The 23,092-nt window shown below is 35.1% G+C and overlaps 1 protein-coding gene across 3 annotated transcripts in view; it reads right to left on the minus strand.

Annotated features, from left to right (window-relative positions):
* Window positions 1–23,092, minus strand: part of nrp2a (neuropilin 2a) — a 71,616-nt gene that overhangs the window by 13,477 nt on the left and 35,047 nt on the right. For all 3 annotated transcript variants that reach the window (XM_059553555.1, XM_059553554.1, XM_059553556.1), the window contains exons 6-14: window positions 22,781–22,950; window positions 20,982–21,137; window positions 11,105–11,249; window positions 10,363–10,712; window positions 9,280–9,424; window positions 5,360–5,443; window positions 4,671–4,832; window positions 1,692–1,951; window positions 544–637 (exon numbers count right to left, since the gene is read on the minus strand). In XM_059553555.1, coding sequence (XP_059409538.1) covers window positions 544–637; window positions 1,692–1,951; window positions 4,671–4,832; window positions 5,360–5,443; window positions 9,280–9,424; window positions 10,363–10,712; window positions 11,105–11,249; window positions 20,982–21,137; window positions 22,781–22,950 — 1,566 coding nt within the window. The remainder of the gene's footprint in view (window positions 1–543; window positions 638–1,691; window positions 1,952–4,670; window positions 4,833–5,359; window positions 5,444–9,279; window positions 9,425–10,362; window positions 10,713–11,104; window positions 11,250–20,981; window positions 21,138–22,780; window positions 22,951–23,092) is intronic.

Raw genomic sequence — 23,092 nt, forward strand, 5'->3', positions numbered from 1 at the left:
GGTCACATTCTGATGTCTTTAAGAACATAAACCACAAAGCTTCTGTGCGAGATCCATCTTCAAAAAGCTCGGGCTATCAGCTAATTCCGTTAAAAATCTCTGTTTACAAACATGGAAGGAGAAGCGCAAAGGAAATAATGAAACATAGATTAGCATCGGGGCCCAGGGGCATTTGTGGCCTAGATTTGATTCTCCTTTTTGCATTTGATGGCAAACAACGAGCCGCAGTATTTTTTTGTGTGTGTCCTCCTTTCATGTTTGAGAAGCTCTTTGAGATAGTGGCTATGATGGCTAAGGTTTGATCACTGTAAATAGAGAGGTTTATGGAGTGAGATTTTCAACAAATTATGGTGGAGTGGTGGAACTGGAATATGGTCGTCTGTAATGAAGAGATAAAAATGAACTTCACAGGAAACCAGAAAGAGCGTGGCAGGGAGAAACATCTGGTCGAGATAATGCAATTTATTTATTTATTTTTGCTATTAATGACAACAAAATGACAAACCTAATGATGGAAGAAAAAGATGAAACATGCACACTTACGAGTACACTCCTCCAGTGGTGTGTTTACACTCATGTGGATGTTATCAATCCAGATATGGCCTTTGGTACCCTCAAAAAATCCTTCAATTACCACCTGTGTGATGAAATATGAGAACATGTGACCATGATTTCTGACAGAAAGTCAAATAAACAATGATGATTCAAATGAGTAATCATTTGGGCTGTCAATAGATTCAAGTAAATATCATGCTTTGGTGTTTCTAAAGTGATGTTCACTGATATATTTCTGTCACATTTTACCTCACAGTCAAAAGAAATGATGTTGTGCATAAAGAAAATGAAGCCTGTTTGGGGGCCATAAAGATTTTGGAAGCAAAACATTATCTCAGTTAATTTTTTTATTGTTTGAAATTCCATTATAATTTCATAATTCTCATTTTAAACTTTTTAAAGTACAAAAAAAACCTTTATCATTATTTTTATTGTTGTTGTTAATATCAACAACTACAAAAGTACTGCAACAATTAATAAAAATACTTTTCAATAGACAAAAATGTTGTTTATATTTGAATTAAAATATAAAAAATTCACTATGTCATGTGAATTTGGGATGAAATGTATGAGATTGACTCGAGATTAATCTCACATTTTAAAGACTACTATTACAGTTTATTTTGGTTTCTCAAGACCAAAACGTATTTTTCTTGTGATCTCAAGTTAAGTTATTTTGCTTACAACAAAAAAAGAGAGAAAATAAGAAATTAAACTAGACCAGCGACATGATCTTCAAGGAAAATGTTAGTTGAACATGGCAGTCAAGCTGGTAAAACTAGTTACAAAAGCCTGGTGAAGAAAATTTCAATAGCAACATAGTTAATAAAAGTTAATCTAACTGACTATAATTGGGTGCAAAATACGTAAACCTACCAATATCCGTCACTATGACTTGTTGCATGAGAAAAAAGTTATGTTTTAGTCACATAACATCAGTTGATGGAAATTAATCCATTTCGCAGTAGTTGTTTTTAATTGACATTATAAAGTATCGCAAAAGTTTTGCGCAAATCTACAGTATAATGAAAACCAGGCAAATGGTATTTTTAGGTTTATCAACACTATTTACCAACAATTACCATACATTTTTTATATAATCCCATTTTACTGTATATCTAGTCTAATCTTTTTACCTGAAATTCATTAGGAGATTGAGGTATGATGGTCCGCCCTTCTTTCCAGATGGGCTCCTGGTCTCCACGGAGGGACCAGAGCAGGGTTTCCTCTTGGTGTTTGTTCTGCAGCAGGACCCTCAGGGTTCCCTGATCCTCCAGCTGATAGGAGAACATCAGGCAGAGAGGTCCGGTGTCAGGATCCACACTGGGACTGAACAGCCGGGCTTTCTGGCCTTGCGTCTCAGGACTGGCCTCGATGTACAGGTAGTTTCCCAAACCTGTGAGAGAACAAACACAGCAAGGCGTATCACACAGAGCGACAGATGAAAATGTTGCAGCCTTTTGGTTTTTCGTATGCAATCTTGTTTATTCCCTGCTGGGCAAAAAGTGCCATTCAGCACATGACATTTTAACAGTCTGGTTTGTGTCACCGTGGGTCCCGAATTATCAAACAGCCAGTGATCACTTCCCCAACCCAAACTGTGTTTCCAAGCAACACGTTTCTCTTGTCCTGCCCATCTAAAAGTCAAGTGTGTCATTGTGGGAAAAATCAAGCACTTTCTCATTAGTAATAGTGTCGTTCGTGAGCGATGGTAGCTCACTAGGCACTTTAGGTGACGGCAGGTGTCTGTTTGCTAAGCTAAGAATGAAAGAGCTTTAAGTGGGAGCACGGCATGACCCCCACAGTGAAGAAAAAGTGGAGAGACAGGTGCACACTCTTTTATCTCTATATATTTGTGAATAATCTTTCCAGAAATTTCAAGGTCAAAAGGATCTTGAAAAAAAGCTCATGTGGTGGCGGCCCGGCATCTCTCTGAGCCATCCGATTGGACAAGGAGGAGTCATGTGACCTATTGGAGTCTTAAACATTTTGAGAACTGTCAGAAAGCGCCTATAACACCTTGCAGCTGTCGGCATGGCTTGTTAAGTCTTTCAGAGAGAGCATTTAAAATATTCCAAGGCAATGAATTTAAAATAGGTTTAGGATAACAGTCCCCTTAACTTCACTGGGAATGCATATATGAGGAGATGTGAAGGGGTGGGGAGTGAATATCTTTAACTTATGTGAAAAAAAATCCCCCTTTTGATCGCATGAACTATATTTATAAGGGGAAACGAATAATGATCTCTTGAAAGAGGCTCTAAGTACATGGAAGTCTATGCAAAAATCCGCCTGGAAGGCAGGTGTAGGACTGGAATACATGGTTGGAAATGCAGTTTTCCACAAGAATCTGTGCCTCTGAAGTCTGAAAAGATTTTTTGAACTTCCAGAAAAGAGTCCTAGGAAATTGTAATACTTCTTACACTTTTAAATGGTTATAAATCATTAAACAATAGCGCTTAGCACCATCCACAACCCATATATGATACAGTATATAATGATGTACACTACTGTTAAAAGTTTGGGGTTAGTATAATTTTTTATTTCTTTATTTTAAATAAAAGTTATACTTGTATTCAGCAAGAATGCATTTAATTGTCCGAAGGTGACAGTGAAGGTGTTAATAATGTTACAGAAAGATTTCTCAAATAAATATTGTTAAAAAAAATTTAAATCTACAGTATAGCTCTAAAATCTGACAGAATGAGCCGCATTTGAAACTGCAGTAAAACAGCCAAAATATTCAAACCAGTGGCAGTGACCTCACATCAGTTGAATTCTATATTAATGCTGGGCAAAATTACACAGCCTACAGTGATATTACTACGCCAAAGAATTATTAATTGTGTTTATTGTAAATAATTAATGTAATTATTTATTGAACAATGCCATCCCAGTCATATTGCTGTTGCTGTCAGTCGAGACTAAGCGTTACAATGACTTTACCATGTCAACACTTGCCTCTTAAATGTGGTGAAATGACTGCAACACATGCCCTCGAGTGTCACGTGAAATGGTAACCTATTTTACTTTCATAGTCTGATGCATTTCAGAATAAAACTAAATATCAATAAAGAAAAAAAATGTAAGATGTGTATTTAAGCCAAACTCGAAAACTGCAAGGGAGGATGATGCGATGTTAAAAGTAAAGTTTTGCATGATCGTTTCTTTCTTTCCCAGTCATTCAGCAGAAAGTGTACTAGGAATGTAAATCTTGTTTTCATATTGATAAATAGGTAGAAATCTGCAGCCCACGGACTCCCAGCTTTTAATCAAATAGTGATTGTTATTTCTTTCTTCACTGCCATGCTTTGTTCTTGGTGTACGCTTCTAATTGGGATGTGTCATGGGATAGAAATAGAGGGAGTGTGACAGTGTTCGGGAGAGAGAAAGGAGGAGAGAAAGCATGCCGAGCATTCATCCTGTTTTCCTCTTCTAGATCTCATGCCAGTGGCTGACATGTGGAAAGCAGAGTGCCGTGTATAGAGGGAATGAGGTCACAGGAGTTTACGCGAACACGTACCGAAGTTAGAAAACTAAAAGTCTGTTCTGGAAACAGTCAAGCTGCTTCTCATCTGGGTGAGGTGTTAAAATAATAATGGGAAACTGATTTGGAGTTAGAATTAAATCATATTACATGAAGAACAAAACTTTGCCAACATGATCTTTTATGGAAAAGCTGGTTGAATTTTGGCGTAAAAAATGCCATATTTAAAAAAAATGCTATATTACATAGAAATAACAATACAAACAAAAAAGGGATGAATTAAACTGTTTGTGTTCCTTAATATAATATAATATAACACAACACAACACAACACAACACAACACAACACAACACAACATAATATAATATAATATAATATAATATAATATAATATAATATAATATAATATAATATAATATAATATAATATAATATAATATAATATAATATAATATAATATAATATAATATAATATAATATAATATTTGTGAGAGATTGTTTTTGTAAAGGCTTTGTGTTTCCAAGCATGAACACAGACTGGAGCCTACAGGCATGACGACTTCTGTATGCATGTGAATGTGCATGTGTGTGTGTGTGTGTGTGTGTGTGTTTGTGTGTGTGATACTCACTGTTTGAGCCCATGGAAAGATCTTGACTCTGACCCAAGGCGGTGCTTTTGCTGGAGCTGTGTAGCGCCCAGCTGAGGTCAGAATCCGGGTCAAGGCTCCAACCACACAAACCTTGCTCAAAATCACACAGTCCTTTGTGAGACGGCAGGGCAGCGCTGGTAACTGACAGAGAGAGTACATCAATACATTCGCATTAATATTCATCAACACTGGCAAAACATTGGACGGCTAACGGCACTTTAAACTAAACTGAGTTTTGACCTTTGACTTCAGCTGCATCAATGTGCAAAAATATGAAATATCTCAACAACTCTGCCAAAAAGCCACGGAAAATGCTGATAGTGAGTGTAACTTATGTTAAAGAGATATTCATTGACCAAAAAGGTGGTATAAAGTGCTTACAGGTCACACGCACATATTTATGTAGTTTTGAAATATTATATTGCTCCATGTAGAAACAAGCACTTCACTTAAGCAAAGTTTCCCTTGTGAAAATACAACACAATGCATAATTGGTAGTTTCAATTGGTAGTTGATTAGTTTCCATTTCACATATGCATGCAACAACAACCCAAATGTGGTTGATTTCTGTTTAATGTGTTTGTGAAACCTACTCAGGCTTAAATCATTGTAAAATAAATAAATAAATATAAATTATGCATTCATTCTGTGCTTAGATCTAAACCAACCTGGACTGGGTTTCTGCATTGTGCTGGTTTCTACAGAGGAGGCTTGAGTTGGTTTGGATGTCTCTACAGCTGGTGTGGAGGTTTCTGCAGAGGAAACACATAATGAACAATCTTATCTTAACCCAGACAAGAATGCATTTCCATTCAAACAAATCTCTTTTTCTTTCCATTTCAAATGAGATTCCTTTCATTTTAATTATGCAGCCAGCCATGAGTCAGATACTCATAAATTAAATCATAAAGCTCCAATCTCTGAATTTATGCCAGCGCAGAGGCGAACATAAACTATGTGCACAGTATGCAATCCTGTGCAAAACTATAATTTTGTCCCCGTATCGCCTGCAGGTTTTTGCATCCATCTTAAATGATGACATCAGACATCAGTGGATGGCAATGCTTTAGGGAGAAAACCCAGACAAGCCATGGGGTGTTGAATGAACACTAGACATGTATACATACATGCATACTAATATACAGGACCTTCAATCCATCATGTGTCAAAAAAAACAACAACAACAGCAATTTAGTTGTTTTTTTTTTTTTTAAAAAGTGCAAAGATTATTTTTATTATTCTATGCAATGACGTTTAAGAGAGTTGTGATTTTTCTTTCTTGCAGAAAAAAATATTCAGATTTCTAGTGGGTGAAATAATAGTTTAGCAATCTTTTAAATTACCTTAAAAACAAACAGAATCAAGTGAAAGGTTTTAGACTTAAATAAGTAGAGAAGTACATCTAGCAGACAAACCGAACGGTCACTCACAGTAGTTTCTGCAAAGGAAGCGAATCGGTGCATACATTAATATTTTGAATTCATAAAAGGTGAGCCACAGCTGGTGATATTTGTCACTGTAATGCCATGGCCTTTTCTGAAGCAATTAGCCAGTTAATACCACTTCCTCTGCCCTATCGCTAACTGCCTCCCTCTCTACGCCATCCTCTTTCCCTCCATCATTCTTTCATATGCCTCCACACCTGCAGTCTGTCCATTTGTTTTCTTTGTCTTCTGATTCAATTAGTGCAGGGATGACAGATAAATATCATCACCTGTGTGGGACTACGCTTGTGCATGTGTACACACGTGTGCAAACACTCTCCACGCCTTGAAGATGCTCTGTCAGTGTTTAAAGGTCGCTGTGTGTCACGGTGTAATGATTTTGACCTTTCAGAGATGTGACAGTTGTGTCAGCACAACAGACAAGACAAATATAGGGAACGTTGTCACAAACCGCTGTTCTTCTACTGTTACACTCCAAGGCTGTTCTAAAAGGTAGGACGCATAATTATGCATCCTTCTCAACGACCGCTTTGCATGTAGGTTTCACTGCAAAAGTGTGATGTGAATGTTGTTTTTGTATTATTTATATTTATATTTATATAACAGCTATTTATTTCTGTGCATTAACTGTTACATTTTGTAGCCTACAACATATTCTCAAATTTCAGTCATTTAAATTTTTAATACCTGTTTTTTAAACACAGTAAGAAAAACATCTTTTAAAAAAAAACAAAAAAACAGGTGCTTGTAATTTTCTGCAAAGACATCATTGATTGATGTCTTTTTAACTCAACACAATTTTTTTTTTAACTCAACACAACACAATGCAATGTGTAATTCAAACCTGTGAAAAATCAATACCGAAATATCCTTCATATTAACAGTACATTCGTCCCTATTTTTATAGTCATTTCCCAGTGTGAAGGTTATTGCTGTTTCAAAATGGCTGTGTATGTTATCCGTCTCTTTAAAGAATACGTGTAACTGTACACCTCACCGCAGGCTGCAGTTGCCTTAATGTGATTAAGACTAGCGGGAAGATCACTGCCTCCAGTGTGTTTGTGTGTGTGTGTCTGTGTCTGTGTGCATGTCTGAGTGTGCTGGAGGTAATGGGAAGTAAGGCAAAGAAATGAAAGCATATTATTGATAGCTGTAATCTGTCTTCCATCCATTCCATTCAGCTTCCCCTTTCTCAGCTCATATCCATATCATTCTCTTCTCTCTCCCTCTACTCTTGTCCTGTCATTTCTGCTTTCATCATATTCTCACTCTTTCTACAGGAAAGCTGTCACGTCGTTCTCCAAAGACCCTGATTCAGCAAAAAATAATAAATCAATAAAAAAAAATAGATATATAAATAAATAACAGAGCCTCAATTATGCATAAAGCTTTCCTGCATATTTCAGCCTGCCAATCACAGCTTGGCAAGGCAGCAGAGAGCAATAGTGCATGCCGGGAAAATAAATAGCTGCCTTTGGGGCCCCATAATTCACTTCAGATTCATGCAATGAACTATATAATATATACATTTGATCGCTTCATAATGACCAAAGCATTTAAAACCAGAGGAACTGAAAATATGTTAGAATGAAGACATGGCTGAGATAAAATACAAAAATAAAATAAAAGATTGATTAATGATCTGAAAGTACACTAGTCAACATTTGGATCAAAAGAGTTAATCAAAGTTGTCCAAAAACCAAATGGTGTTTTCATCTTGAGACAACTTTGATGAACTTTTTTGATCCACTTCAAATGTTGACTATTATATTTTGACAAACACAAGAACTACATTTAAATGTAACTTTAATTTTTTTATAATCAAGCAACCACTCAGAACACTAGAAGTCACTGGGAGAATAAACCAAGAACAAAGTAAGTAACACAGTGTGGGCAGGTACTGTATATGTTTGCATACACAACAACAGCTGTTTCGTGGGATGAACATGTATAACATATGAGTTTGTATGTGTGGGAGAGAGAACATGGGAAAAAGTGTAATATGGTCTCTCTGATGAGAAACAGAAGGACGAGGAGAAGTGAGAAGAACAGGACCAAAAGAAAAACATTTACACAGCAAGAACACTCCCTGAAAACAACTGGTGGGAAAGAGAGAAAGTTAAAACAAAAGAATGGAATTGAGAGAGAGGTTGTGCTTCTTAAAGGGATAGTTCACCAAAATGGCATTTCTGTATTCATTTATTCACCTTCATATAACAAAAAAAGAATAATAGTAATTAGACCTGAACTGAATGAATTTCCAATCCTCATAATAAAATGTATATATATATATATATATATATATATATATATATATATATATATATATATATACGTACACATACATGATACATGTTGAAGGTCTCTAAAACTTTGAGCATTTGGTTTTCGCACATAAAACTGGAGCATACTGTACATTTGCATACACACACACTCAATCAGATGTATCTCCAGCAGCTCTATGATAAATTATACAACAGAGAGGATAATTGGCACAGAGGGTCGCATTCGGATTATAGTAGTGTAAGTGTGGCTTTCATGTTTATATTGTAGGCATGGGAATGTATTCATCCAAGTTGATGCTCTAGTAAGTCAGATAGAGAAAATGTAGTAATGATGCAGTAAATTCAGCTTTGCATCACAAGAATAAATTATATTTCAAAATATATTCAAGTAGAAAACAGATATTTTAAATTGTAATAATACTTCACAATATAACTGTCTTAAATATGTTATAAAATCTTACTGACCCCTAACATTTGAACAATAGTGTATGCAGCACACACACAATTGAGTTGTCACACTAAAGCCTTACAAAATTCATCCAGCCTCCACCAATTTTTAATGGTTGTTTTTCGCCTATCCAATTCGCTTAGAGACAATCCCTGTTTCCATGTTTCTATTTTCTCTTCAAATCAGTCTATCCATTCTCTTTTACTTCTCCCCACCAAAAATGAAAAAAAAATAAAACATTGTACAAGCTGCAATAGCTTTCAGCTGACGGTGCGTTTCTGGGCAGCTGCTCAGTGTCAGTTGTGGAGACTGAGAATAAATTTCACCCTACAACTGGAACTGCCCAATCATCACCAAGTCATTTAGCTTATGATTTCATGATAGTGGTGTATTTGAGAGCCGTGTCCTACCTGGCAGGTTGCAGCCCAGGACTTCCATTCTCATTCCGATCCCTGCCGGAGACCAACGCTCTGGATAGATGCGGATAAACTGTGCAGCCAGTTCCTCAAAACGCCTCAGCTCTGGGGTGTCATAGTGTGTGTTCCCCTCAAAAAGCTACAGAACAAAAAGATGTTTTACACACACTGAATGTAGGCATCTGAAGGTATCTCAGGTGTCACAGGTGTGGTTAACCTGCTAGTAAAATAATCAGAATAGCATGTTTAGTTGGTAACTCTGACAATTCAATTGAGTTCCAAATGGTTTGATTCCCTACTGGAATATCCTAAAAAATGGTTTTAGCGGATCGTTTATGATGATTAATTGATCCAAGCTGGTCTAGATGATTGATCAGTTTGGATTACCATCTAATAGACTTGGTTTTTCACTTTGTAGACCATCTTAATCAAGATGGTAAGGACTGGTAGCAACAAAAGGGAATATATCAACCATATTGGTGAAGAGTTTTATCATTCAAAACTTTGGGGTTTGTAAGATTTCTAATTGTTATAAATAAGTAACTTACGCTTACCAATGATTTATTTTTTTTATGAATAACATAGTAAAAATTTGCAATATTGTAAAATATTATTAAAATTTCAAACAACTTAAGCTGAATTTACTGCATCATTACTCCAGTCTTCAGTGTCACATGATCTTTCAGAAATCATGCTAATGTGCTGATCTGCTGCTCAAGAAACATTTCTGATTATTATCAATGTTGAAAACAGTTGTGCTGCTTAACATTTTTTATAGAATCTGTGATACCTTATGTTTTTCACAATTCTTAGATGAACAGAAAGTTCAAAAGAACACCATTTATCTGAAATAGAAATACTAAGTGACACTATAAATGTCTTTACTGTCACTTTTGAGCAATTTAATGCATCCTTGCTGAATAAAAGAATTACTTAAAATACTTTATACAGTTCAACCCCAACCATAGTTTTACAGTTTCATACCAAATACAGTTTACCCCAATTTGAATGGTAGTGTATGTTTATAAAATAACCATTCTGCATATATTTATACTATGATTTGGCCAAAATAAATACCTTGGGCATGCTAGTCTTGCTATCCATTACAAAGTTCCAGTCTTTCCCATTCAGGCTCTGTGCTAGACGGTACTTCCGAACGAAAGCCCGGTTCTCAGAACTGGTTCCTCCTTCCCCACTCCGTGCTCCTTGGGTTATCACTCCGCGCACTGTCTTGGGTGTCCCGAGGTCCACTTGGAGCCATTCTTCTCCAGCTATAGGCTGGGCAGGACCGGGAAACCAACCTGATCTGCTGGCCACCAGACGTGCTGCTCCAGGAGCCCAGTGAAGGTCCCTCACCGAGGAGGCGGAGATCTGGGAATCAGGGAGGAGCCCGGACAGCATTCCCTGGAGCTCCGAACAAGGAGCATCTGAGAGAAGAGAGAATGACAGATAAGTACACATTTACTTCAGCCTTCAAATGATGAAATGGTCATGTAGCAGACACTGTTATCCAAAGTGTCTCACAGTAAACTTAATACAGTTCTCTGAATAAAGCTGATGTTTTTTTCTGCCTTATGCTCCATATTCTTATTTTTATTTAAATGGTTTTGTCTAAAGGTCCAAAAAAAAAAAGGATCCAAAAAACAAATAAATAAATACATAAAAAATGCATGAATGTGAACAAACATCGATTTCAGATCTTCAACAGAGGGGAATATTTTTTGGTATTTTTTTTAAACAGACAAAAGCTATATAAAAACCTCATAAATATACATTGTATATTAAGATGAAAACAAATCATGCAACTATAAACACTCACCTGTAATTTGGCAGCCATAAAGCTCAAAGCGCAGTGCAATGCCGTTATTCCAGAGTTGTGGTCGAATACGAACAAACCGGGCCAGAACGGGCTGGGGAATACGATTCAAAACCACCTCAGATGGGTCAGTGTTGGCATGGAAAGTCTGCAACATAGAGAAAACACAACACTGATTACACTTGCTGCAAAGCATCAACAAAACTACTCACTGTTCTAAAGGAGTGGACTGTTCCAAACCCAGAAAGAGTTTTTTCATGATACTCCTATTTAGATTTTTGTTTTTCTGCATGCAAAATAGTCAGGACAAATGAAAATAAATATTATTCCTCCAGTTTTAAGAGGTATTCAGCTAAAGGACATCTTAGTTTGATATGTACAGTGGGAATGATCTATTAGCATGGTTGAAGCATACTGGTGATGCTTGCTAATTCATGCAACCTTCAAACAAGACCAGAATCTTAACCTATCCATCAGGTAGAACACCCAAGCAATGTCTTAACAACTGTTAGTTGCATAGGGTCACCCTACTTCAGTAAATGTAATTTTCTCTTTGCTGTTTTCTTTTTCCCCAAAGACATTCCTTAAAACATGTTACAAATTAAAGGTTGGAACAGTATAAAACTTCATTGATAAAACACTCTTATCCACATACCTCAGAACCATAAGAAATCCTACGGTTCTCTGTAAAGTGTAATAAGGGGTAGATTAAACTGAACACCAGTGAAAAAACTTCTAAAGATAAGAGAGGAAGTTCCCATGTAGAGACAATTGATTGACAGATAACAGAAATGTAAACCAATGTACACTCAAAATAAGGAAAACACAAGACATGCAGTTAGTAAGCTCTAGGTTTAAGACACATAATGGTATTACAAAAAGATATGAGCTATCAAAGCTCAATAAGAAGAAGCAGTAAACATTTCTAAAGCTAATGAAAGTAAGGATTTATACAACAGTCCAATAAACTAGAAGTTAATTTTGAGTTACTTGCATTTTTGACACAATATTTCACTCATTCTTAGGTTCTTTTGAATTATACAAAGACCCATTCATAGGGTCTCGGCACTTAGTTAAGTTCTGAATGAATCAGTGCTCCAGGATCAATTGGTTGAATGAATGACTCAATGACTTCATGAAGCTATCTGGATTCATGAAGCTAGTGATTTTTTAAAGACATTTTTAAGATTAGTCACCTGTTTTCTTCATGAATTAATGATGGTTTTTATACAAAACGGTTCAATAAATTATTCAACGACTCACTCATAAAGAATCACTTGTTTCGTTACTAACAACAGTCAATTGAACTAACTGCATGAGCGCATTTGAAGAAAAGTCACTTTGAATCGGTTGAATGAATGATTCAATGAAGCAAATGTGCTCTGTTCATGAATGATTTGCTGTAAATGATTTAACTGCTCGTTTATGAAGGGAGACACTTGGTCTCCACCTACTGGCACACTGATGTATACATAGGGCTTAAAAACAAATGCACAGGAGATTGAAACTTATGACGGTTTGACACATGACCTCCCACACACACACAAATACGAGTTCTTCCATCCATGTGGGAGGTTGAATGCTGGATGTGTCTTAGCCAACCGAAAACATTCCTCACCTGAGATCAAGTGTAACAGAGGCCAAGATGGGCTGTAAAGGCTTTCAAAAGTGAACACACTATAGACACACAAGTATCTTGGCTTACTTACAAAGCTGGGACTATGACCGACACCAGTGAGGCAGTGAAACGGGCTGATTAAGTCAAGTGGCACTAGAAAAAGTAGTGGATTAGACGAAGACAAACAAAGAGTCTATTGAGCTCGTTTTCACCACCGTTAAATTTCCCCCCATTCCTTTTATCCTCAAGACCTAAACCTCATTCATCCCCATTGTTCGCCTCATCTCCTCTATCCAGTGGCCACAAGTCACGTCCCATTGAGAGTTACAGGCTCTGGGCAGAGCAATCCATATGGAAGAATCCCTTTTCTGTGCTATACGCTCAAGGCTACAAATGCTCTATCAACTCTGTTTGAGTGTGTATGTGTGTGTGTATTCCCAGTCGGGGAATTCGGCACACTCACAAAGGACCACACTCATAATGCTTCAATGATGCAGTGACGGAAGGTTGGAGTGGTGGGGGAAGGTTTTCTCAAACCCTTTTTTTAAAATGCTGATCTCAAATGTGTTGTCACTGCTGAAGCCAGACAGACAGACAGTTGACTAGACGGATGACCCCTTTCTAGACGCTGCAATATGACGCAGTCAGCCGTCCAGCTCTGTGGCAAAACATTGTGGCAGCTCCTCAGAGTTCACAGGTAACGATGGAAGAGAAGACAGAGGTTAAACGAAAGAGACAGTGAGGAGGAGAACAGGGTCTGAGAGATGATAACACAGACCAATCAACAAGACTGGAAAAGCATGAGAAGAAAATATCAGAATTACCAGATGAATTGGAAAAATATGAGAAAGATGGACTGGTCCCCAATCAGAGTAAATGGCATATTTAATTTGAAAGGAATCAACGCGAGGCTGAGCGGGATGCAAGTAGAGTCCAGTCAGTGCGACTCATTCATTTCTGTGTAACCGCGCCAAAAAACAAACTGGCTTAGGATTTAGTTTGAAACTATTTTAACTCAGAAATTGCTAATAGATTACAAAAAGAATTGAAAAAAATTAAAATAAATAATAATAATAAAACATGTAATTTTGGGGTAAAAAAAAATAGTATTTTCATTTTATTTTAAATAAAACAATTAAATAATAAAAAAAAAATTGTATTCACAACTTTGTACAATCACAGTTCAATCCTGCATAAATATATGCAACATTGTTTTTAGAAACAAATTTTAAAGTAAATTATTTGTATTTGAAAATCATTCATAAAATAATGTTTAAGTACATTTTTGTTAATAATTTGTAACATCTGTGTATTTGCATGTCAACTTTAATTGGTAATGGTTTGTAAACTAATAATTACATTTACATAACACATCTGCCTGAAAATAAATAAAATGTATCTTATTTACTTAATATCTATTTACATTATATGTTTCATTTCTGTCTATAGAATTTGTAAAAAAAAAAACAAAAAAAAAACACATAAAATGTATATAACATTACATTTCAATTACACTTTAATAATTACAAAATATTTTGAAAATTATATGTAAAACCATTTGTATGTAAATTTCTGTGTCAAATATTTTTCAGGAATGAATGAAGCACTTATTTTTATGTAGTTAGGTATCTTTCTCTTATTGAAACAATGTAGTTGCACAAAACAAAAAGAAAAAATGGGTTGTAAAATTTAAATATCTAAAGATCTAACCTCAATAAAGACATATGAACTGTATTTCCATTCTGACAAGACTTGTTCTTTCTACATCAAATGGCATCTACTAAAAACTACTAATCACACAAGAACTAGGTGTAGATCAAACACAAGGAAAATAAATATGGTACAGTTTAAGAGCAGTCAAGGAAGGTCAGAGGTCGAATTGCTTATGGTTAATGCATTAAGGTTTTCTTCACCTGCAGAGATCAAAGATTCCATCAGTAGTTCAACGGCGATCTTTGGCCCCTGTCAATGAGCCTAGTTACACAGTTCAAAGGTTAATTTAGATTATAAAGAGGTCTGAGAAACCTGTGATGTCTGACCAAGTCATCTTGAATAATGACCTTTTCCTGTTCAATCAATCAGTTGTTATTTTGCTGTGAAAAGGCTGTGCAATTTTGTGCACTAAATGATGAGTACTAATGCTTTTGTATTGTCTAAAGACCTGTTTCATATCGAAATGACAAAAAATTCAAATAGCCTATAGAGCTATAAGCTGTTTAATCTTTAAGCTATTTGTGTCAGTGTCGTAAACAAGAGCAAAATCTGCCTGACAACAAGAGAGTTGGCGGCGGGGCGACCCACGATGGGATGGTCCCGCCCATCCAGCTGAAGTAGAGCACTAGCTAAGGTAACTAAATAATTAAACCTGCCATGTTGTGTGTCTACGAGTGATAGATCATGAAATTATAAAGACCCTTTCCACTGTCCCTACAACGCTAGGAGGTGAAACCCTGCGTGGGTCTGTCTCCGCCCGTGGGTCGGTCAGAACAGACATCCTATCCAGACTGCTAGGGGACAAAAGGTCTCAAGGTGTTTAAGTATTGATGAAAGTCGTGAAAGAGCATGTCTACCAAAAGACATGAGCAGAGAAACTAAGTTAAGAAAATAGTAAATGAGTCTTTTTCCCCAACGTTGGTTAAACCATGGCTCTTCTTTTAAAGGCTAGATATCTGAACGGGAACAAAAATTTTCAGAGTAAATATATGAAATGTACATTAGAATTATTATGACATGAAAAAAATTAAAAATAAAACCTATAATACTGTTTATTAAAATTCATCAACTTTCTTTTTCTTTTTTCTTCAATGCCTATAACCTCTATTATTTACATGTACCTGATATAATTGTATAAAAATGTCTTCATTAACAGTGTTTGCCTGACGAAGGTCTTTGACAGAAACGTTTTTTACTTTTTGAATAAAGGGAACGCAACAGTGTGCAGATCTTTTTTCTATTTTTTTTTCATATAATTAATAACATATGTTTTGTCCAAAAAAAAAAAAAAAAAATATATATATATATATATATATATATATATATATATAAATATATATACATATATACATAAATAAATAATATGCTTGTATACTACTTTAAGCCCTTTGAAAAAATATACTCTCCAGTCCACATAATCCAATAAATTTCATAAAAAAATTAAAATAGAAATAATGATACATTTAATGTCAAATAATGTACTAAATAAATAAATAAAAGGGCCAATAACCTTTTTTCCCCCTCAACTGATTTCTTAACTGGATCAAGCAGGTACACCAGAAACAATATGCTGGAAATCCAGCTAAACCAGCACTAATCAGGATGAATTCATAAAGTCATGCTTTTCAGCTGTCTTTCCTCAAATTAAATATGTTCTTTTCTTTGTCCACCTGTTTTCCCTCACTCATCTCTAGATGGAGATGTTGACAGTTGAAGCTGGTTCCAGTTGGTGGCTCACCAGCCTTAAGCAACGTCTTGAAGAGAAGGAAAACAGACAATGTGTGTGTGAGGGAGACAGCGAATGAACACTGAAGTGTTCACTACTCAACAATACCTGCTCCCCTCCAGTAAGCTTTCTCTCAATGGGAGAAAAAAATGACAAAACACCCCCTTAATTCAAATTTCTTTCAGTCTTTTTTTGTTTTCCTCTCCTCCCATCCTTTTTAACTCTCCCAATCGTCACTTTTCTGTCAAGGGCAGCAAACACAAAGGCTAAATGGCTTTATATGCTATAACATCATGTATCAAGTGAGTCTGTGACAGATTTATTACTTGCTGTCCACAAGGGATTTATAGGAATTGTAATAATAAACAGGCTATTGTGCATTTTTTCACACTTGTAGGACATTTTTGTGCTTTAGTGACTATATATATGTGTATGCAGTAATGCTGAGTGGTATCAAATATTCATGATGTATTTGCAATGTGTTCACTGTATGTGTAAAATTAAGCAACAAAGTGAATACTGTGATATTTTAAAGCACGTTTTTCCTCAGAATAAGGTTACAATTGTTCCTTGTTCTGTTTATGTTTATGAAAGAGTCACTGTAAAAAAAAATTATGTGGCTTAGTAAATATTACAGAAATTTTTAACTTTATTAACTTAATAAAATCTCTGAATATCGTGTACTTGATTGTTTGAGTTAAACATACCAAAATAATTGAGTAAAAATCCAACACTTCATTTTATCTAAAATTTACAGATATATTTAAGTTGTTTTCAATAAAATTATTTAGTATTTGACTAACCAATTATTTCTTTATAATATACTTAATATATTTGTGAAATTTCTATCAAAATATTTGAGAATGTTGAATTAAACTGATCTGTTTCAAGAAACAAAAATATTACTTAATTCAAATCAATATTATTAATATATTTAACACACTCTTAAAATTTGAGTAAGTTTACTCAATTAAAACAATGCACCCCTCCCCCACCCTCTGACGTGACGACAGCTCGACGGTTGGTTGAGTCAGTAAGCGCAGGCAGTTTGAACTCTCCAGTCTCCAGACAACAGCTCTCTTCTCAGCGTCGCAGATTTGGTGCATTTCCTCTGTGAAATTCAGGTTTGTGTATGTTTTATTTTATCTATAAAATCTTTACTGTGCTTTAAATCATATTTAATGCAAAACTACATACAGAGGCGTAATTCGACACCTAAAGGAGAGTCGCGCCTGTCTTTTTGCATGATTGAAACGCTTTGCATAAATACATGACTTCATTCCTAATGATAATAAATATAATTATTATCATTTGGATGATAAAATGTCCTCAGAACTGTCACTGTTTGTTTATTGGCAGGTTATGTCAGTCACTCGCAGTAACTTATCTATCGGCTGTGAGTGAAACGCAGGATGGCGGTATGAAGTCTAAAGTTCACCCGCAGAGGCGAGTCCGTCTCCGGCACGAGGACCAGCGCTGATCCAGTGGATATTGGGTTGATTTGATTACACTTGAATTAGGCTACCTGAATTTTTAAATATTTAATTTTTACTTATAAAATGTTTGTTAAATGTAGGCAATATTGTATACAGTGTAAAATGTGCTGTATTGCTGTACTCATTGACAATAAAGGCCAACGTCATGTATACTGGTGGTTGTGTGGAGTACTATTTTACAAAGGTTTAGAGAAAATAAAAAGTTAATATTACTCATTAATAAAAACAGTTAATATTACTCATAAATATTGTTTTCAAATGTTTAAATGTTCAATTATTTCTACTCAATTTTATTTGTTAATGTACCAGATGCAGTTACTCAGATTTACTTAATTTTTTTACTTACATTTACTCAATTCATACAGTATATTTCATTGATTTCACAGCTTTAAAATTTACTCAATTTTTTTGAGTGTAAAAATGTTTCACCAATAAAATTGAGTAAATAATAATTAAACTTTTTACAGTGCAGCTCACTCTGCTTATACAAACCCAAATCCAGCAACAACCCCAAAAATAAACAGCCGATATGGTGAAAGTGTCCATATATCACTCCACAGAAGAAACTTTGACAACAGTAATTAATAATTGACATTTAATCATTTAATTAATCATCAAGTGATTCCTTTATGAATAGAAAGCAGAAAGGGACTGTAGAAATCAATAAATAAGTCAAAAAAAATAAATACAGTAAAATGACCAACAATTTTAATTAGAATTTTTTATATATTTTGCTATCTACCTATCTTCAGTGTTGACTGTATATTAGTTTTTGCATTAGTAAAATACATACCTGTATATATAAATATATATTACAAAATTCAAATTATATCTTGATAATTTTTCATTATGACAAATTAATTATTGGTCAAAATGCAAAGAAATAAATTAATAATAAAATAAAATAAAAAATGCTAAATAGCATATAATTTACCACCTGTCATTATATCATTAAATTGATCTTTCCCTATGTGTTCAAAATTATTAACAATAATAATGATTCAATATTCTAAGGATTCAAAATGGTCAAAGAACAATTTACATCCCAGACTCTATAATAAAAGTGGTTTGAGACCAGGATTTGACTACATCCGGAGCGTTAAGCCCGGTCATGTCTGCAGGTCAATATTACTTTCACGTCCGACTTATTCCGAAACAGGAGACTAATCTGTTAATCAAAAGCAGATCCACTAAAAAGACGACCAAAAGGTTAATCCTAGCACTTTTATTACACGGCATCCCTTGGTGCAACGTAGAGTTAAAAATAAGCATCTTTCCGAGGCTCTGATTAAACTGTGGCCAGCACGGTTAGAGTGGGATTAGTTGTCACAAAATGAGAAAGACGATGTTTCAAGTGACGGACAACGTCAAAACAAACAGAGATTAGGATGTCATTGGGCAGGCGGGTCAAATGAAGCAATGGCAGTTGATTGATGCTTTAATTACTAGCCGCGCTAATGCTAGCCCAACAAAAGCATTTCTGTCGGGTTTGCTTAGTTGTGTCCTCATCATAATTTGACTTTGCCGCATTCATCTTCACAACCCAAATGCTGTATATCCTTCTAAAAAATGTTTTGATGAAGTACTGAGGGTTCTTCAAAGCTCTGTGACTGAATTTGAAAAAATTCCTGCCTTCCTCAAAACTAAATTAATATTAGACTTAATAGTATCAGTCTCAACTTATCTAGAAAGGGGAAATGATTTGAAACACAGTCTTCAAATAGGTCAGATCGCTGAATTCCAGCAATGTATGAACACGTATCAGCATATCCCACGCTGATCCAGGTGTGACCGGTCACACAGGTGTGTTTACGGCAGGTAGCTCGCAGGCGTTAGGGACGGCCAGGGAGATAAGGCTGCAAAAAGGGCCTCATTGTTCTCCACCTCCAGATAACCATCTCTCAACCTGTTCCCATGTCACTTTCTCTGTTCAGACCAGCAGAGTTCACCTGGAACTTGAGTTGCTTCTTCCTGCAGATGCTCAGTTGCCTACTACAGCAGCTTATGCTAATTAAATTCAATGGATTTGTGCTCAAATGGAATACCTACCTTCTGATTTCATTAGCATAATCTATTTAAGCACACATTTTTTGTGAAAACAAAGGTCTAATGATAGTTTTTGAAAGGTGTGGTGGCCGAAATAAGATTTTATTAGTATGTGACCTGACTGGATTCACAATACATTAAGTTTAAAAAATGTTACATTATTTATTTATTTACTATTGTTACTAAAGAAAAGAGAGAAAAAAGGAAAAATGTTGTATCCCCAGAATGACTTCTTAGAAATGTTCATTTCTTGGCAAATGATCACATGTAAATTTTTATTTTGTAGCTCATAAAATTATATTAATTATAATGATATTTTTTATCAGAAATGTGAGATATAACTCATAATAGTCCCTCTCCCACCAAAAAAAAAAACTTTTTTTTTAATCCTTATACGTGTTATAAAGTCAGGATTGCGAGATTTAATTAGCAATTCTGTGAAAAAAAAAAAATCAGAATTGTGAGAAAAAAGTCTGAATTACGAGATATAAACTAACAACTGCGAGAAAAAAAAGTCAGAAATGCGGATTCTGACTTTATAACTCACAATTGTGAGTTCATATCACACAGTTCTGAGAAAGAAAAGTCTGAATTATGAGAAAAAAGTAAGATTTGAGAGCTTTTATAGTTTATAACTCGCAATTGTTAGTTTAGATCATGCAAAAAAAGTCAGAAATGTGAGATTAAAAGTCGCAATAACCTATTTACATTTTTTATTCAGTAGTGGAAATGGGCTTCCATATGTTGTACCCTTAAAAAGGGGAAAAGTAACAGGAGAAGGTTTAAGAAGCACACATGACGCAGCTCTCGCCTTCACTCGTCTGTATTGAATGAGAAATGTGAGATAAAAAGTCACAATAACCTATTTACATTTTTTATTCAGTAGTGGAAATGGGCTTCCATATACTTACTACCAAAAAATAGGTAAATGCATGATTAATTCACTGATAAATTTATCATAAAGATTTAACAGTGCATTGAATGAGAACAGGGAAATGTCATGCGTAAGCAAATAAATACTTTTTCCTAAGAATAAAATTAAGTGGTTCTTAAAATATTTAAGTGAAATTCTAAGGAATAAAAATGAATGGAAAAATGTTCAAGTGAAAGAATAGTCAATATATATATATATGAAATGTTCTTTAAAAATGTCTTGATTTTTGTAAATCCAGTCTCTGCTATGTAAGTGTTGTTCTCACAAATGTATTCTTTTTTTGTAGTTGTGTTTTCTTTGTCAGTTGCAAACACATAGTGAACATAAACGTATTGCATGGTCCTTACCTTATGGTTTTTGCCGTGCCGATAGATCATCCAGTCCTCTCCATTAGTGCTGACTTCCAGTTTGAAGGTGGTGACGTAGTAAGACTTATGGGTCTCCTTGGAAATGGCTCCTTGGGTAGCGATCCCGGTCAGTACCTTGAGGAAGTGAAGATCCACCTGGGAAAGGAAATTGATTGATGAAAGTGGGAAACAGGGAACGATAACAAACTTAGCCTCTTTTGACAGCCGATCAATGAAGATTTCTGACATGAGTAATGAACAGTTCCTTTGCAGATAATACATCTATTTTAAACATGTTTATAGAAAACTGTGGTGTTATATACACTACCAGTCAACAATCTTTTTTTTTTTTTTTTTTGAGTGATATTGTATGCCATTTTATTTTTTTATAAAACATTCAAGTTTGACACAGTACATACAAGTAATTTGGCAATGAAAGTAGATGCAACAAAATGATGCATCACTGGTCTAATTAAAACTCCCTGACCTCTCTACACATGCTCATCTGTCAAAAATAAGAAGTAATGCTACCCGTTTGAATGCAGGTGAGGGGTGTGTGGAGAGATGCTATGAACTCTGAAATCAATAGCACTTGAGAAGGTTGCTAACTACGGATTTCTCTAGCTCGTCCTCATCCATCATCGAGCAGTTAGCATCACAGCAACCTTCTGTGCATCATCGGTCTGCACCAACACAACAAACGCAGCTCAAGCTGAGGGGCGTATGCTGATGTGCAAGACGGAGAGCTCTATTCAGGGTGTAGAAGGTTCTGGAAAGGTAGTGGTGTGTAGGAATATACCACACGTGTGTGAGAGAGAGATTGAGAATCCCACTGGATTAAAGGGAACAAATCAAGGACAAGGTAAATGGCTTTTTTAATGTGACGCAAATCAGGTTGTGAGGGACAGAAAAGTCAACAAATGCAACCCATTTTTCATTCATAACATGGAATATTTCTAGATGAATCCACGCTACAGTTTGGGGCATGTCAGATTTATTTATTTATAAAGTTATTTATTAATATATTTTTTTAAGAAATGGATATTTGTATTTGGCAAGGATGCATTAAGTTGGTCAAAAGTATTTATAATGTATTATAATGTTACAAAATATTATTTTTCAAATAATTGCTGTTAAGAAAAAAAAATATTACGGTTTCCGCAAAAATATTAAAAAGAACAACTGTTTTCAACATTGTTGTTAATGTTTTCGAGCAGCAAATCAGCACATTAGAATGATTTCTGAAGATCATGTGACACTGAAGACTGGAGCAATGATGCTGAAAATACAGCTGCGCATCACAGGAATGAATTACATTTTAAAATACATTAACAACAGACAACAGTTCATTTAAATTGTAATAACATTGTTATTTTTTTACAGTATTTTTTGATGAGATAAATGCAGCACATGAGACTTTCAAAAACTGTCTTACCTAGACATCTTAACTTTTGAATGGTTGTGTATATTTGGGTAAAAAAATAAAAAATAAAATAAAAATCCTGTACAGTAAGACAGAAATGTGATTTACAAATAAATAAATAAAATTACATTCTGACATTGAAGTATGCCTCAATAAAATCATTCAAATTGATGCAGCAAATTATGTAAAACTGAACCGATTATACACATTTGTGCTTGCAATATTTTATGAATGATGCCAATTAAACAAATGAGACTTCCATCAGCTCTCTTTTTTCACAACAAATTAAACATTTAATTTAGCCAAAAAAAATTTAAAATGAAATGTTGCAGGAATGTCAAATGCACCGAAACGTTCTAGAGTGTGATTGGCTCACCTGTATGTATTCCTTGTTGCTGTCCTCAGAAGGCGTCCAAGCGTTGTCCTCGTTGTTCAGACGTGCCTGACGGGGCTGCCAGCGTCCATCATAAAATGAGCTGGACGCCGAAATCTGATCATCAGAGATCTTACCAGACTCCATTCCAAATGCATTGCTACAGTGAAATGCTGATAAGAGAGAAAGAGATATTAATTCAAACTAAATACATGTACAATTTTTTCTTGTTAATGTATTTACACTCCCTTTGAACACTCCCCTGTCTATCATTGGTCAACTAAACAAGACAGTCCCGCCTCCAAACACAAACCA

Source organism: Carassius carassius, chromosome 7, assembly GCF_963082965.1.
Source record: "Carassius carassius chromosome 7, fCarCar2.1, whole genome shotgun sequence".
In the NCBI taxonomy this organism is placed as follows: Eukaryota; Metazoa; Chordata; class Actinopteri; order Cypriniformes; family Cyprinidae; genus Carassius; species Carassius carassius.